Below are 15,357 nucleotides of genomic sequence, written 5' to 3'. Positions count from 1 at the left end.
ACAATGATTGTTGTTCAACATACTTTTTTTACCCTAAAGTAGGACTTGCGAGTTAATTGTGTAGTCTTTTAACTCACTTAACTGACAGTTCAGTGACATCTGTACGCTTTTAAAAAAATTATGTGAAACTCAGTAAGTCCATATTTACTGGGAACAAAATGAAGCAAGGCCTGCCCTGCCAGTTTAGGTATAATTGGGACCTGGCCTAAAATAGTTCACACATTTTCTCTTATTTTGAAAGCAACACCTAATTCCAAATGGTAGAACAGATGTAAAACTACCCTAAAATTTAAGCAAATTAAATTGCAAATAATACTAATACTGTATTTACCTTACAACTAGCTGGGTTCTTACATTGAATCAAGATATGTTCCACCAAATGGCTGGAGCAAAACCTATTAAGCCTAAATAAAACCAAATTATATCTCAGCTTAATGTTGGCTAGAGCTAAAGAGGGCTGTGCTCTTAAATATATCAGAAAGGTCCCAAGTTACCTATTCCTTCTCCCATGTTATCACTGTTAGATATACCCGAAATAGTCAGTTGGATTGGGGTCATATAAGCTATTGTAAATAGTTTGGAAAACAAAGCTTTTCAGAATTTGATTAGTAGTCAGAACTTTGGTTAAATGCCTACACATTTTAGGCCTGAATTCTGCTATTTGCAGGCAGAGAAGAGCCTTTGGCTAAGCACTAGTTTCAACTTGTAAAAAGTTGAAGCGTCTCCTTGGAAGACTAGCATCTATATATGCGGACTGAAGTAATGAAAACAGCCCTTCAAAAACACAAGGTAAGCATTATCAAGCATTGTAACCCACAAAGGGATTAAAAAGTGCTGTCCTCTCGAACCAGCCCAGCACTAGTTAGTTGAAAGTTCATACTAAGCTTTAGTCTGAAATAGCCAACAGATTGAACAAAAATAGTGGTACTGAAAGGTAACAAATCTAACTAGTGAGCACATTGGAATATATGTCTATACTTGTGCCCATATTCCTACTAAATATTCTCTGTGTGTGTCTCTGTGTGCTGTATTTGCCAGGAAAGTTGCATGCTACATGTTTTGAGCTTCTTTTTCATACAGGCTTTATGGAATTTAAATATTTTCATTAGCTATTTTCAGACAGATTTTTTTTTTTAAAAAAAAGTAAATAAATAAGAACCGTGGGATATTCAAGTTGGTAGAAATCACAGCACCTCTACTGCACCGTCTCTTTGTGGTTTTTTTTTTTTAATCATTGGGAAAATTTACTTTCATTCTCTGTATATGTCAAAACATAGTAATAAAACTTGACCTTGTCCCCAATCTACACCACAAGGTTGTTGTGGGGAAAAACGCAATAGGTGTTGTTTCGTACATCCGGAGGAAATAAGGATTCTTGCCTTGTTTGATGCCTCTTTAATTACAGAGACTAAATCTTGGCACCTTTTAAGACCTGTGGTTTTTTTTTAAGACCTATGGCTGGCTGGGGAATTCTGGGAATTGAAGTCCACTGGTCTTAAAGTTGTCAAGGTTGGATACCCCTGGACTAAAGAATAAATATTGAAGGTCAAAACAAGAGTCCTTATTTACCTATTTATGCTATAATTAGTCTGCCCCAATCCCAATGGCCATATAAGGAACCTAGTTTGTGGTAGGAAAGACATTCTTCCAGTTAGTTTTATCAGTATGATTTTTATTGAAACTTTTAAAGAAGAGAAAATACAAGAAAGAAAAAAAAATTGAGAAGGGGCTTCCAATATTTTTCATAGGAATTATCAGTACAGTACAAATATAACTTCTTTCTCTAAACTGGTATCATAAAACTCTTCTTTCTATAATCTGTCTAATCATCAAAGTTATAAATAATAACTTACAGGTTTTAATTCATCAATAAATGTAGACCTGTTTTTAGTTTTTTTTACATTTCTACCAAGCATGATAAAATGTGTCTTCATATTGTTCATATTTGCAACATATATTTGAAGTGCTGTTATACATACGAGATAATTTCTCGGGGAGCATATACCAATGAAGCACCATTTTATAACAATTCTCTTTTAAGACCATAACACAAGGTAAATTTCAAAGTTTTTCACCACATATTTTCCCACTTTATCATACATTGTTTAACCTGTTATTCCTCTGTTTCAGGTTTCAAAAAGTTTATACTTTTAGTGATTACATGTTTAGCATCAATGCAGAACTATACTTCTAATTCTGTCTTACTTTGTAGTATGTCATTTTTTTGTCCATTTTGAATCTGATAATTGTAAATAGGAAAACCATTTACAAAGATAAACTTCTATTACTTGCTGTCTTGGTTTAAGTTTAAATTCCCCTTGATGGTTTTCCAATAATTCCTGATACGTCAACCATTTGTCCTTATCTGTGGTTTTGCTTCCATGATATACTTGTTGAGCTGAGATCCACAGCCTGAGTTTATATCTAAAGGTAAGCCTTGACTACCTGAGCCCTGGTGGCGCAGTGGTTAGAATGCAGTATTGCAGGCTAACTTTGCCTTCCACTGCCAGCAGTTCAATTCTGACCTGCTCAAGGTTGACTCAGCCTTCCATCCTTCCGAGGTCGGTAAAATGAGGACCCAGATTGTAAAGCTGTAAAGCACTATGAAGTGGTATATAAATCTAAGTGCTATTGCTGTTGATGTATGACCACACTGGCATTCAGAATTTCGGTCATAAGTTGCAGCTGTGAGTTGAGACACCACATGACCAGAGTGAATGTTACAACCATTATAAAGGGAATCACCATGGTTGTGAAGTGAATTACATGACTGTTAAATCAACCACGTGGTTGTTAATAGAACTCAGCTTATCCAAAGAGCACTTTTTGCCTCTTTCTGCAGCAAAAAAGTAATCTTAAATCACAAATCATGTGATTGTGGAACACTATAACCATTTGTAAAAGTGAGCCAGATATCAAGCACTTGAAATATGATGTGACTGTTGTAACTTCGAGGACGAGTCATAAAGGGGTTTAAATCTGTTGTAACTTCAAGTGGTCATTAAACTACAAATCATAAATTGAGGACTATCTGTATTCCATATTATTAATATGACATGTCTAATAATTTTTTAAAATCCACTTTAAGTTTAATTTTATCATACCATAAATATCCATGCCATCAAAACTTCAAGCTGTGATCTTCTAACTCCAAAAATCTCTTGTCTCTCAATGAGATCCATTCTTTCATTCAGACCAAACAACAAGCAGCAAAGTACCATTTCAAATAGTTCTTAGCGTCTTGTAACATTTTATATTTAACTCATGGTGTTTTCTCTTGCCATAAAAATTTAGATAAATCTTTTTGCCATTGTTTAAATGGGGTATCAATTGTCAAAACAGGTATTGCCAGAAACAAAAACATCATTCTTGGCAAAGTAAAAATCATTTTATTAGAGAGGTTGATTATATAAATATAATATAAATATTATATAAATATTATATAAATATTATTAAATTAAATTAAATTAAATTGATTGCCCAGCAATGACCTTTTTAATTTCTCCCATCTTAATTTCATTCCACGTCTCAACGTATTTTGAAAGAACATACAATTCATATTTGCCATAGTAATACCCAAGTGTTTTGCTTTCCCCCCTTATTTTAAAACCAGTTTTCTCCATTAGTTCTATTTAATCTTCCAGTTTAATTTTTTTTTGTTAACATCTTTTTTGTCTTCCGATTATTCATCTTAAAACCTCATATGCCAAAGCATTTTTCCCCATTAATGCTTCTAGTGGAATTCTAAAGCTAACAGCAATCATCCACAAATGCTCTCAAGTTTCTTTTTTATTCTTAACTCCCATAGTTCTCTCACCTTGTCTCTATTCTGTATTTCAAGAACTAACATGACCCAAGTTGGAGATAGCAGAGAACCTTGTCTTGCCCTTTTTGAATCTCACAAGGTTTTGTTAGTTCTCCATTAATAACTTTCAGCTGGCCAAAGGCTGCTACCCTGGGATAGCAGGTTCTTCAGTTAGGTTGAACATCATGGGTTCTTATTCTTCCTCATATACCTCTGGGTCAAGACCAGACTTGGCTAGGAGGTTGGAGCACCACAGAAAGGATAATTTTCTTCTTTGGAATACTGTGTCCTCCACCCATCCACATACCCATGGGTCTATGGCAGGGGTAGGCAACCTCGGCTCTTTTATGATTCATAGACTTCAAATCCCAGAATTCCTGAGTCAGCATAGCCAACTGAGGAATTCTGGGAGTTGAAGTCCATGAGTCATAAAAGAGCCGAGGTTGCCTAACCCTGGTCTATGGCTTGCATCTGACATATTATGGTGGTAAAGCTGTGGCTAAAGAATGTTGTTCAGTAGTAATCAATTATCCTGCTACTTTTCTTCTCAACCGGCACATTTATTATACTAGCAAACTAATATATCTGGTTATACACTATGGACTAATGCATTTTTTTCCTTGAAATATTTGCATCTTTACTCTTCCAACGTTGACACAAAATAGATTATATTGCTGTCAGGGCCCCAAGTTTGATGGGCGTTGAATGGACCAGATTAATTCTGTGTCTCTTTATTTCCAGAAGCACAGTGGTGAATATACTGAGCCTCATTTAAATGGCTGTCAAAATTCAGTTGTGCATCTCTTCACTTTTTAGAAACTGGCAAAATTAATCTTGGCTCATGGAGCATTCACATACGGATGCCAGCATACATATACATAATCTAATATGAGCTCTGTCAAATTCTGGCGCACACATATATTCTAGTTAATGTTATCCTTAAAAAAAGATGAGGGAGAGCTGTTCCTAAAATAACATTTTAGCATCTATTTTGCTAACTCCAGAGCTAGATATAGTGACAGGTCCTCATCTGGGATATATCACTGTAACTCCCTAGACTCGTTTTATGTTGACAAAAGGCATTTCAAATGTAAAAATAGTTGCATTGTTTTTCTCTAACTAATGCTCTTCTGTTTACATGGAGTAAATTTTAACATGTGTGTTTTAACAAGCTAAAAGTCTAATTTCTTAGCTGACTTTGAGCAAATGAGATTGGGGAAGGAAAAAAATATTATTATACAGGAGACTAAAAACGACGATAGAGGTATCAGCCTGTAGGGTTCTATTGGAGCCAATTTTTTTTATTCATGCTCGTCAAAAGTCAGAATAATTTTTTAAATTGAGATAATCCAGAAAGAAGACTTAACCCAAGTTTCAGCCTCTTTCTACCTATAGTAGGGGTGTCAAACTGCTTGCCCGCAGGCCGGATGTGTCATGCCGAAACCGCACCTACCTCAGCTCCGGCAATGGGGTAAAAGTTGCGATACGTTGCGACACGTCATTTGACGTGGCGAGTTTGACACCCGACCTATAGCCTTACAAGATAGATTTGCTTCTAAGAAACTACACCCATATTTTGATGCTTAAAATCAGAAAATAATCAAAAAGTCGATCTTTTGGGGTTAAAATATTATTTTATTGTTCATGCACGTAAACTAACTTCAAGATACTTTTTTCATTTTTCATTAAATGGTGGACTAGCTTACAACTATTCAGTTACAATGACACCGAAAACATGACTTACAACTGGTCCTCGCACTTATAACCATTGCAGCATCTCCATGGTCACATGATCAAAATTCAACCGCCTGGCAATTGGTATTTACAACCATTGCAACATCTGGGGGCCACCTGATTGCCATTTGCAACCTTCACAGCTGGCTTCCAGCAAGCAAATGAATGGGGGAAGCTGGTTTTGCTTAATGACTGCATGACTCACTTAACTGCAGTGATTTGCTAAAGAAGTGTAAAATTAGGCGCAGTTCACTTAACTGCCTTGCAAAGCAAAGGAAATTCTAGTCCTAATTGTGGTTATAAGTTGAGGACTTACCTGTATTCCGGTACATGTCATTTGGTATTGCGAAATAAGTCCTTTTTTAGACTGTCATTGGATATGGTTCTAAATGAGGTATGGCGTCAGTTGACTTTTTCATGGAACATTTAATCTGTTTTTCTTCCAAAAATACGTCTGTGTATGTGTCCCCACTCCACTCACATCCTTCCTTGGCCTGAACAGCTTTTCTCTGATCTTGAGGGGTGTTTTTTATTTTCCCGACAACTGCATGCATGAATAATTAAGAATAATAAGGCCACCCAATCAGTAGCCCAATTTAAAACATTAAAAATACAAATATTAAATTGGGCAGTTTCAAAACAGCAACACCATCAGAATCTATAGTCAGCAAATCTGTTGAGTTGTGGGAAATTGGCAGGGTGAAATTGAGAATAAGAGATGGAAAGTGCCTAGAAGGAATTAAGGTCCTCAAATATTGGTTGGTGAAACTGATTAGAAAATGGATAATTCTGCAAAAGGGAGAACAGTAGGGACAGAACTCTCCAAAACCTTATTTTTCCATATTGATAAAACAACAACAACCAGATCAAATGATAGAAACAAGTCTCTCTGTAGCAACAGTCAAAAAAGCTAATACAATCCTGGGTTGTAAAAACAGAGGCATAGAATCAAGATCACACAAAGTATTAATACCACTTTATAAAACCCTAGTAAGACCACACCTGGAATACTGCAGCCAATCTTGGTCACCATATCACAAAAAAGTTGTTGAGAGTTTGGAAAAAATTCAGAGATAATCAAAGGCCTGGAGACTAAAACATATGAAGAATGGCTGCAGGACTTGGGTTTGGCTAGTCTAAAGAAAAGAAGAAACAAGGGTGACATAATAACAGTATTCCAGTATTTGAGGGGCTGCCACAAAAAAGAGGGGGTCAAATTATTCTCCAAAGTGCCAGAGGACAGGACAAGAAACAGTGGTTGGAAACTGACCAAAGAGAGAAGCAACTTGGAATTAAGGAGAAACTTCCTAACAGTGAGGACAATTAACCAGTGGAACAGCTTGCCTCCAGAAATCGTGGGTGTTCCATCACTGGAGGTTTTTAAGAAGAGATTGGACAGTCACTTGTCTGAGATGGTATAGGTTCTCCTGCTTGAGTAGAGGGCTGGACTAGAAGATATTCAAGGTCCCTTCCAGCACTATTCTATTCTGTTCTCTCCATATTTAGCTCTATCTCGTTTGTAGACAAAAAAAACAAACATGGATCTCCTGGCACCATTTATTTTTTTCCATTTAAAAGGTATGTAGTAGGCTCGTGGTGTAGTCCTTGACTTACAATTAAATCCAACATTTCTGTTGCTAAGTGAGACATTTGTTGAATTTTGCTCCATTTTATGACATTTCTCGCCACAGTTGTTAAGTGAATCACTGCAGTTCTTAAGTTAGTAACACAGTTGTTAAGAGAATCTGGCTTCCCCACTGACCTTGCTTGCTGAAGGTTGTAAAAGGTGATTACATGACCCTGGGATACTGCAACTGTCATAAATGTGACTCAGCTGTCAAGCATCCAAATGTAAATGTGACCATGGAGATGCTGCAAAGGTTATGTGTGTAAAAAATGGTCATAACTCACTTTTTTCAGTGCCGTTGTAACTTTGGTCACTAAATGAACTGTTGTAAGTCGAGGACTACCTGTATTACCCTGTAGTTTTCTGAGTATCAATTGTATTTCAGAAAAATATCGCCATGGTTGTACCTCATGTACAAAGGGGGTGTCCACATCAGTGTTAAAATATCTTCTGAAATTTTGTACTGCTGTTTAATTATGCGCCTTTATTCAACATCAGAAATTCAAGCATAGAAAATTACCTGAACAGTTTTGTTCTGCACCTGGGGCAGGTGCAAAACCTGTCAAGATAATTTCAACACAAAGTTAATTTAGATCTGACAGCTAGCCCAGTATTCAATGCCATCACATGTTATAGCAACCATTTTCCTAACAATGAATCAGTTGTCAGTATATATTTCAAAGTCTACCTTGCCAAGTTTCCTTTCTGCAAATACACCTTCTCATCCAAGTATTCAAACTAGTTCCCTGCATTTAAATCTTAAGGAACTTTAACATTTATAGCAGGGGTCTTCAAACTTGGCCCTTTTATGACTTGTGGACTTCAACTCCCAGAATTCCTCAGCCAGGCATGCTGGCCGAGGAATTCTGGACGTTGAAGTCCACAAGTCATAAAAGGGCCAAGTTTGAAGACCCCTGATTTATAGGATATAACATTTATTCTACAGCAACACAATTTCTCTTTTGATTATGGTTCATAACTAAATATATGTTATGTTTTATAGAAATCAATGGTTTCTGTCTCGGCATCATATCTGATAGGGTACATTGTAAATTATGTTTTACAATTATTTGTTTCAATAATATTGTGTGATTAATAAATTGAACTATCATACATTTCATTCCAGCTCTAGCACTGCTCCCAAAACTTGTCCTGAAAAGATGGAGGCACTTCTATTTATATCCCTATTGATTTCTAGTCTTTGCTTCCTAGTATTTAATCAGTTCTACCAATCTATAAGGGACGCGGTGGCTCAGTGGGTTAGGACGCTGAGCTTGTCAATCAGAAGGCCGGCAGTTTGGCGGGTCGAATCCCAAGTGCCGCGTAACAGAGTGAGCGCGCCTGTTACTCATCCCAGCTTCTGCCAACCTAGCAGTTCGAAAGCACGTAAAAATACAAGTAGAAAAATAGGGACCACTACGGTGGAAAGGTAACAGCGTTCCGTGCGCCTTTGGCGTCTAGTCATGCCGGCCACATGACCACGGAGACGTCCTCGGACAAGCGCTGGCTCTTCGGCTTTGAAACGGAGATGAGCACCGGCCCCTAGAGTCGGAAACGACTAGCACGCATGTGCGGGGGAACCTTTACCTTTACCTTTACTAATCTATAATGTGCATTTCTTTCTCATCTTATGACTGCTAAGTTTGTTTTTAGTGTGTCTCTCAAAATAAAACATATCTGCCATTTTATCTTTATCCACGGGTATATAGACATTCTAAAATCGAAATATATATATCATCAATGAAAAGATGTCACTTGAAGGAAGCCACATTAATTCTTCTTCAGCAAGAACGTTTATTTTATCTTCAATAATTGCTCAGGTTTTAAGCTAGCCAGGGCAGTTTCCTAGAACAGGGCTTTTCAACCTTTTCACCCATTGTACCACTTTTAGGATATGGCAACATCCGACTACTACCAGTCGCCTAGATCTTGAAGACATATATATTTCTGCGAAGAATTCTTGGATAACTACCCTCCGGTCTCTGATTTACTTTGTTTTCCAAGAAGTTCTAAAACTTTATATCACTTTTCACCATGATTTACTTCAGTTCCTCAAGCTCTACTTTTCAAAATACTATTCCAGAGATAAAAAGTCATTTTACATTCTCTGAAAATTGACATAAATAACTTAAGATTCTTTATATATTTTTTACTCATTTACTCTTTAAGCTTATTTTCTTTGTGGTTTCCAATTCTGATTGACAGATTAGTATTTATTTTAATGTCATTAGCAATTTGCCCTCTATACAGTGTACTATGTGTGCTCTTTTATGCAACTTTATCCTCCCCCCTATTTCATTTATAAATAGAAATAAGGTCCATTTCTTTATCATCTAAGAGGCATCCAAATTTAGATACATTTTAGGTCAAATGTGATTATATTGAATTTCTTTGGCAATTCACTTATATTTAGATTTAATAACACTATGGCTACTGTTTTCAATGAATTCAACAATCTTTCTAACATTCTACAGTATATCTAATAGGGAAAGATATACGTAAATCAGAAAGGATTCAATTATTTGAACAAAACTTGGCAACTAAAATGAATTATGAAAAATAAAAGTTTATACCATAAAATTCTAAAGCTTTTACCATCAATAGTCATACATTTCATTATTCTAAATCTGACATTTTGTACTCCTCACAACAGCCATTTTGTTAATGGACATTTTCCCCACAAGAGCCATTTTGGGACAGCACTTCTAACATTTTTCGCAAAATTCCAAATCTGACCATTGCTGCTGAAATACAGGATTGTTTTTCCTTACATCACAAAATGAAAGCTATATCATATTCTTCTCTAGTTTTTTTTTGCTACATTTTTCCTTCAATTAATTTTGGCTGCCCTTTTTATCACCTTTGCAGACTGAAATATATGCACAGGTAGTCTTTGACTTTCAATAGTTCATTTAGTGACTGTTCAAAGTTACAACAGCACTAAAAAAAGTGACTTATGATCAATTTTCATTTATGACCTTTGCAGTAATGCAGCATCTCCATGATCACATGATTAAAATTCAGACACTTGGCAACTGACTCATATTTATGATAGTTGCATGTTCTGGGGTCACGTGATCACCTTTTGCAACCTTCTGACAAAGTCAATGGGGAAGCCCGATTCACTTAATCATGTTAATAACTGCAATGATTCACTTAATAACAGTGGCAAGAAAAGTCGTAAAATGGGATAAAATTCACTTAACAAATCTCACTTAGCAACAGAAATTTTGGGTTTAGTTGTGGCCATAAATCAAGGATTATCTGTACTTGCTTTTGAAATAATCTCATAAACTAAGAACCAGTTGGGTTTGTGACCATCTGACTTTATATTTCTGTTGTCTAATATAATTCCATTAACCACTACAAAAGACTTGAACTGAGTTTTAGAACTAGGAAGACTTGAGCCAAGTTATAATTGTTGACCTAACCTTTTTTTAATGTAATTTTTTATTCACCTGGGATTAAGCTCAATTGGACTCGGCCTTAACTCAGTATTGAATTGTCTGGATATGAGACAAAGAAGTTGAAAAGAAAGGGCTATTCAAGAAAAGGATAAAGTTTTGTCCGCAACTGTTTTTATTGGGTATTATCACAGATACTACCGTTGTGGACACTAAGTTGATGTTGAATTTAATTACGGCAGCGAGACTTTTAGTAGCGCAATATTGGAAGAAGGAGGAACTGCCGACTATAAAAGAATGGACTTTAAAAGTTTCCAATGTGGCGGAAATGGCAAAGATCTCAGCGTATTTGAAAGACCAATCGCAACAGAGATATATTGTGGAGAAGATGGATTGATTATATCCAGAATAAATATGGGACTAAAAAGTTTCACTTAGCATTTGAATAAGTAGTGGATTTATATGAAGTATAACTAGCTTGTAGTTATTTTATTAAGAGTTAAAGTGCAATAGAATTTAATATTTTATTGTTGTTTGCATATTTTAGATTATGTTTGTTTGTATTTTTATACCCTGTATTTAGCTCTGGGAAGTCGGGGAGGGGGGGAGGGGAGGCTAGAGTTGGGGAGGTTTGGGGAGAGGGGAGGGGAGGGGTTTTGTATTCAAAAATGTACTGTAAAACTTTTCAATAAAAAAAAGAAAAAGAAAAAGAAGGGCTGAACTGAGGTAAAGGTTAGGAAAGCTATAAAATAGTATTGGAGGCCCTAACCTGCTTGAAGCAAAACATGGGCAGATCGGTTTGATTCTGCTGGGAAATTTCCAGGTTTAATTGATCACCATGCCTTTTCTGTCCCCAGTGATTTAACAATGTGAGGAAAACAGCTTTTTAAAATATGAAATATTTTTTTAAAAAATGCAGTATGACTGATTTTAGTATAACTAGGATCATGCATGAATTAAATTCTAAAGTAGTTTGTTCAACTGGGTTTAATAGGCTGTGTTAACCAGTGGCTCATTCAACAAACCATAACTTAATCACCATCTGTTTTTAAATATCTTGGAAGATTTGGCTTTTTTGATACACCCAGGAGCAGGATGGTTTGTGAACTGACTTTCCATTCACACTTTTGTAACAGGTTTTTTTTAAAAAAAATTCTGCACTATGGGTTCTAGCTACTTTATTTTTTTCGTCCATCTTGCCTTAATCCTACTTATGTATATTCTTTAAGTGCATAGAGTTGCAGTTCTGATTGAAGCAGCCTGTAAGTTGATTAATTAGTAAAAAAAAATCATAAAACCTTGCCTTGAATTGTTGGAGGACAGGCAGAACATAAATCTTAACACAATACTAGCAAACGCGGGGAAGATCCTGTATATGTAACACGAAGATACATAATTAAATTAACAAAGATTCAGACGCTGCAATTAGTCCCGATGGACGCAAAGGAACAGGTTTATTCTCCCGGGCCAAGGGCTTAATGCAGACAGGATCGTAATTTATATTATTGGAATAAGTCACAGGTCTGCAACCCGTGGCTCTGGAGCCGCATGCGGCTCTTTCAGCCATCTCCTGCGGCTCCCAGTCCTCTGCCATGTGCAGTAAAAAAAAAAAGTGGGACTAAGCTTGTAAGCCGCCCTGAGTCTTCGGAGAAGGGCGGGATATAAATGGAATTAAAATAAAATAAAAAAAATAAAAAAGTTCTACCAATCAATTCAAATATGCAGGGTAGGTGCATATCTCGCCTTGGCTCCACTCTTCAGTCAAACCCTGTTCTGCGCGTGTGCACATGTACACACATGTGCACACATTTTTTGCGGCTCCCAGTTTTTCCTTTTGTGAGGGAACCGGCTCCGAATGGCTCTTTCACTGTTTCAGGTTGCTGACCCCTGGAATAAGGTATACTGGATCGATTTAGAGACGATTGCAACAGAATAAGCCTAAAATGGAGCCTCTTTTCGCTCTTACCCCAGAATTAGCGCGGGCCTCCGCCCCCCAAGGCTTCCCTCCAGTCTGACTACAGGACCGCAGGGATCCCTAAGCCTCTTTTTTTCCCCCTTTAAGGACTTCTGCTCTCCTGCTTTCATTGCCAGGATCGCCGGCGTTTGCTCCAAGCCTCTCCGCCTTCTCCTTCGTTCCCGAAGGCTTTCCAACAAGCACCAGGATTTCTCCTTTTGGGTGGGGTCCATTTTCGGAGGGGTGGGTGGGAAAGGAGCGAGAAAGCTTTTTGCGCCCAAGCCTCTCTTTCCCCGGCCCCCTCCCCAATCGGTGCGAGGAAAGTTACGCTCGGAAGCGAAACCGCACGTGTTTTCAAAATAATGAAAACGAGATCCCCCCCCCTTCTGTCTTAATAGGAATTACCTGCCCCCCCTCCACATACACACACACACCTACACACACCTGGGCGGGTCAAGTTAGGAGGGAGCGGGCAACCCAACACGTGCAGCCTCCGCCCGTCCCCCTTCCGTCTTTCCCTGCGGGCGTTTGAAGAGGGCGCCTCTAGTCAGTTTAACTCCTGACGTTTGGGTGTCATGTGAATGCTTTCGAGTTCCCATGGTTCACTCTGAGCCGAGGCTTGCCCCACCCCGCCGCCGCCGCCGCCGCCTGGCTCGCGCTCCCCTTCCTCGCTCGAGTTTAATATTAAAATCGCCCCCCCACACACACACACACCCCGTCCTCCTCCTTTCGTGGGGGAAATGCAGGAAAGAGGAAGGAAAATTAAATAGGGAGCGGGGTGGGTGGGTGGGGGGGAGCGCGGAAGGAAAGCTCCCCATAGGAGAGTTATTTTTGTTTTGGGGGAGGAGACCCACACTGCGTTTTCCTCTCTGCTGCCTCTTTCCTCCTCCTTCTCCTCCCCCCCCCTCCGGTCCCCTTTACCCCGCGTCTCCCCGCATTCGCCGGAGAGGCGAGAGCCGATCGAGCCGCCTGGAAGCCGAATGTGAATAAGCAAAAGGGCGAGGAGGAGGAGGAGGAGAAGAAGAAGAATTGCGAGGGCCTTGGATCTGTACAAACCACCATTAGGGCAGGAAGACGCGCAGCAGCGGCCGCCGCCGCCGCACCGCAGGCTGGAGAAGAGGAGGAAAATCTACCCAGCCCCAGCCCGGAACGCAGAAGGGACTCGCCTCTTTTGCCTTGCCCGACGCCGCGGAAAGGTTAGCGGTGACCCTTTCGGGCGCTTCACCCGCTTCGCAGGAGGCGCCTGGGAAGGGGAAGCCGCGGGGCTTCTGAGGCGGAGACCGAGAGAAAACGGGCAATTTTAGCGCACCCAAAAAAAAAGGCCAGCTAAAGAAGAGAGACGTTGCTAGAGCCTCGGTGCCCGGAATTGGGAGGGTCTCTCCCCCCCCTTCCCTCCCTCCCTCCCCCGCCGGCTTTCTGGAGCTTGTTTCTTCTGCTGCTGCTGCTGCTGCCTCGATCCTGAAGGATTATATGTAAAGTGAAGGAAGACAATTTGGCTTTTATTCTGTTCCCTCACCGCCGGCGGAGGTGGCGTGGAAGCTGGAGATATTTAAAGAAAAACCCACCCAGATTTGGTGGTGGTGGCGGCGGCGGCGGCTCCTCTCCCTGCGGGATTTGGAGCGGGGAGAAGGGAGGAAAAGGGAAGCCGATTTTTAACCCGTGATCCTTCCCCCTTCGGGTGGCTGCCGACCTCCCTACGTTCCCTGACCCCCCCCTCCCTCCCTAATTGCCTTTCTCTCCCCCCCCCGTCTTGTGTTTGTGTGTGCGCGCTTTTTTTTAATTGGGGGGGGAAGAGAAAAAAAAATCTGCATTGCGAGCGGATCCTGGCGGCGGTTGTAGGGGAGAAGGAGGCGAAGGCCCGGCTTGAGCAGTAGCAAAGTCATCGCTCAACCCCCCACCCTCACCCCTTTCCCCGGCCCCCACCCCGTCGTAGGTTCCTGGCTCTCCCATGTCTCCGGGTAGCGACAGCTGTGCGTGAAAGAATTAATATCGCAAGGGAGCGAGGAGACTCGACGCCGCCTCGCCCGCGACCCTCCATCGCTTCCTGCTTCCCCTCCTTTTCCCCTTTCCCTCCCCCCTCCCCCACTCTTGCACCCCCCCCCCAACAAGATGGGCTGCTTAGGGAACAGCAAGACCGAGGATCAGCGCAACGAGGAGAAGGCGCAGCGAGAGGCCAACAAGAAGATCGAGAAGCAGCTGCAGAAGGACAAACAGGTCTACAGGGCCACGCACAGGCTCCTCTTGCTGGGTAAGGCGCGCGGGCGTCGGGGACGGGACGGGAAGGGAGGGGAGAGGCCCCCTCCTCCGGGCCCGGGGGGGGGGGACACGGGTGGGCTGGCTGGCCGACCGGCCGGCCGGGACTGAGCAGGAGAGGTGGGGCTCGGTTGACTGGCTGGCTGGCCCGCCGCCTCCAATGAAGCGAGCCCCGGGCCAGGAAGAGGACGGGGCGGGCGGGGGGGGGTTTTGCTTTCTGCCCTTTTCCCAGGCTGGCGGCCTCGGCTTGACATCTCCGGGTGCAAGGAAGCGGCCGAGATGTCAAAGAAGAGGGGTGGGGGATGGGAAGGGACGGGCTCTGTGTGTGTGTGTGTGTGTGTGTGTGTGTGTGAAGCTGGAAAGAAGTAGGCCTTGGCCCTCCCTGCTGTTCTCCCCATCCTGCACCTTGGACTAAAAGGAGGGGGCCTTGGGGGGTTGACCCTTGGGGAGGGCAGAAGTGTCGAGGAGGGACTAAGATCTCCAGGCGAGTTCAGGAGGGGGGGTCTTTTCCCCCCTCCCCTTTTAAAATTACCTTTTTTTGTGTGTGGGCTTAAGGTGGAAGGGGTGGCCTGGTCATTTC

The 15,357-nt window shown here is 40.9% G+C and overlaps 1 protein-coding gene across 2 annotated transcripts in view; it reads left to right on the top strand.

Annotated features, from left to right (window-relative positions):
• Positions 1 to 15,357, top strand: part of GNAS (GNAS complex locus) — a 215,279-nt gene that overhangs the window by 56,594 nt on the left and 143,328 nt on the right. Inside the window, exon 1 of one of the 2 annotated variants that reach the window (XM_081324472.1) lies at positions 13,246 to 14,772. The exons of the other annotated variant lie outside the window; for it this stretch is intronic. Within the exon in view, the coding sequence (XP_081180598.1) occupies positions 14,634 to 14,772 (139 nt within the window). The 5' untranslated portion in view covers positions 13,246 to 14,633. Of the gene's footprint in view, positions 1 to 13,245; positions 14,773 to 15,357 lie in introns of those variants that run through there. 2 annotated transcript variants of the gene reach the window in all.

The sequence above is a fragment of the Vipera berus genome (genome assembly GCF_964194415.1).
Source record: "Vipera berus genome assembly, chromosome: 3".
In the NCBI taxonomy this organism is placed as follows: domain Eukaryota; kingdom Metazoa; phylum Chordata; class Lepidosauria; order Squamata; family Viperidae; genus Vipera; species Vipera berus.
The sequence above is the reverse complement of the archived record's forward strand: the minus strand, read 5'-3'. Positions and strand labels throughout refer to the sequence as shown.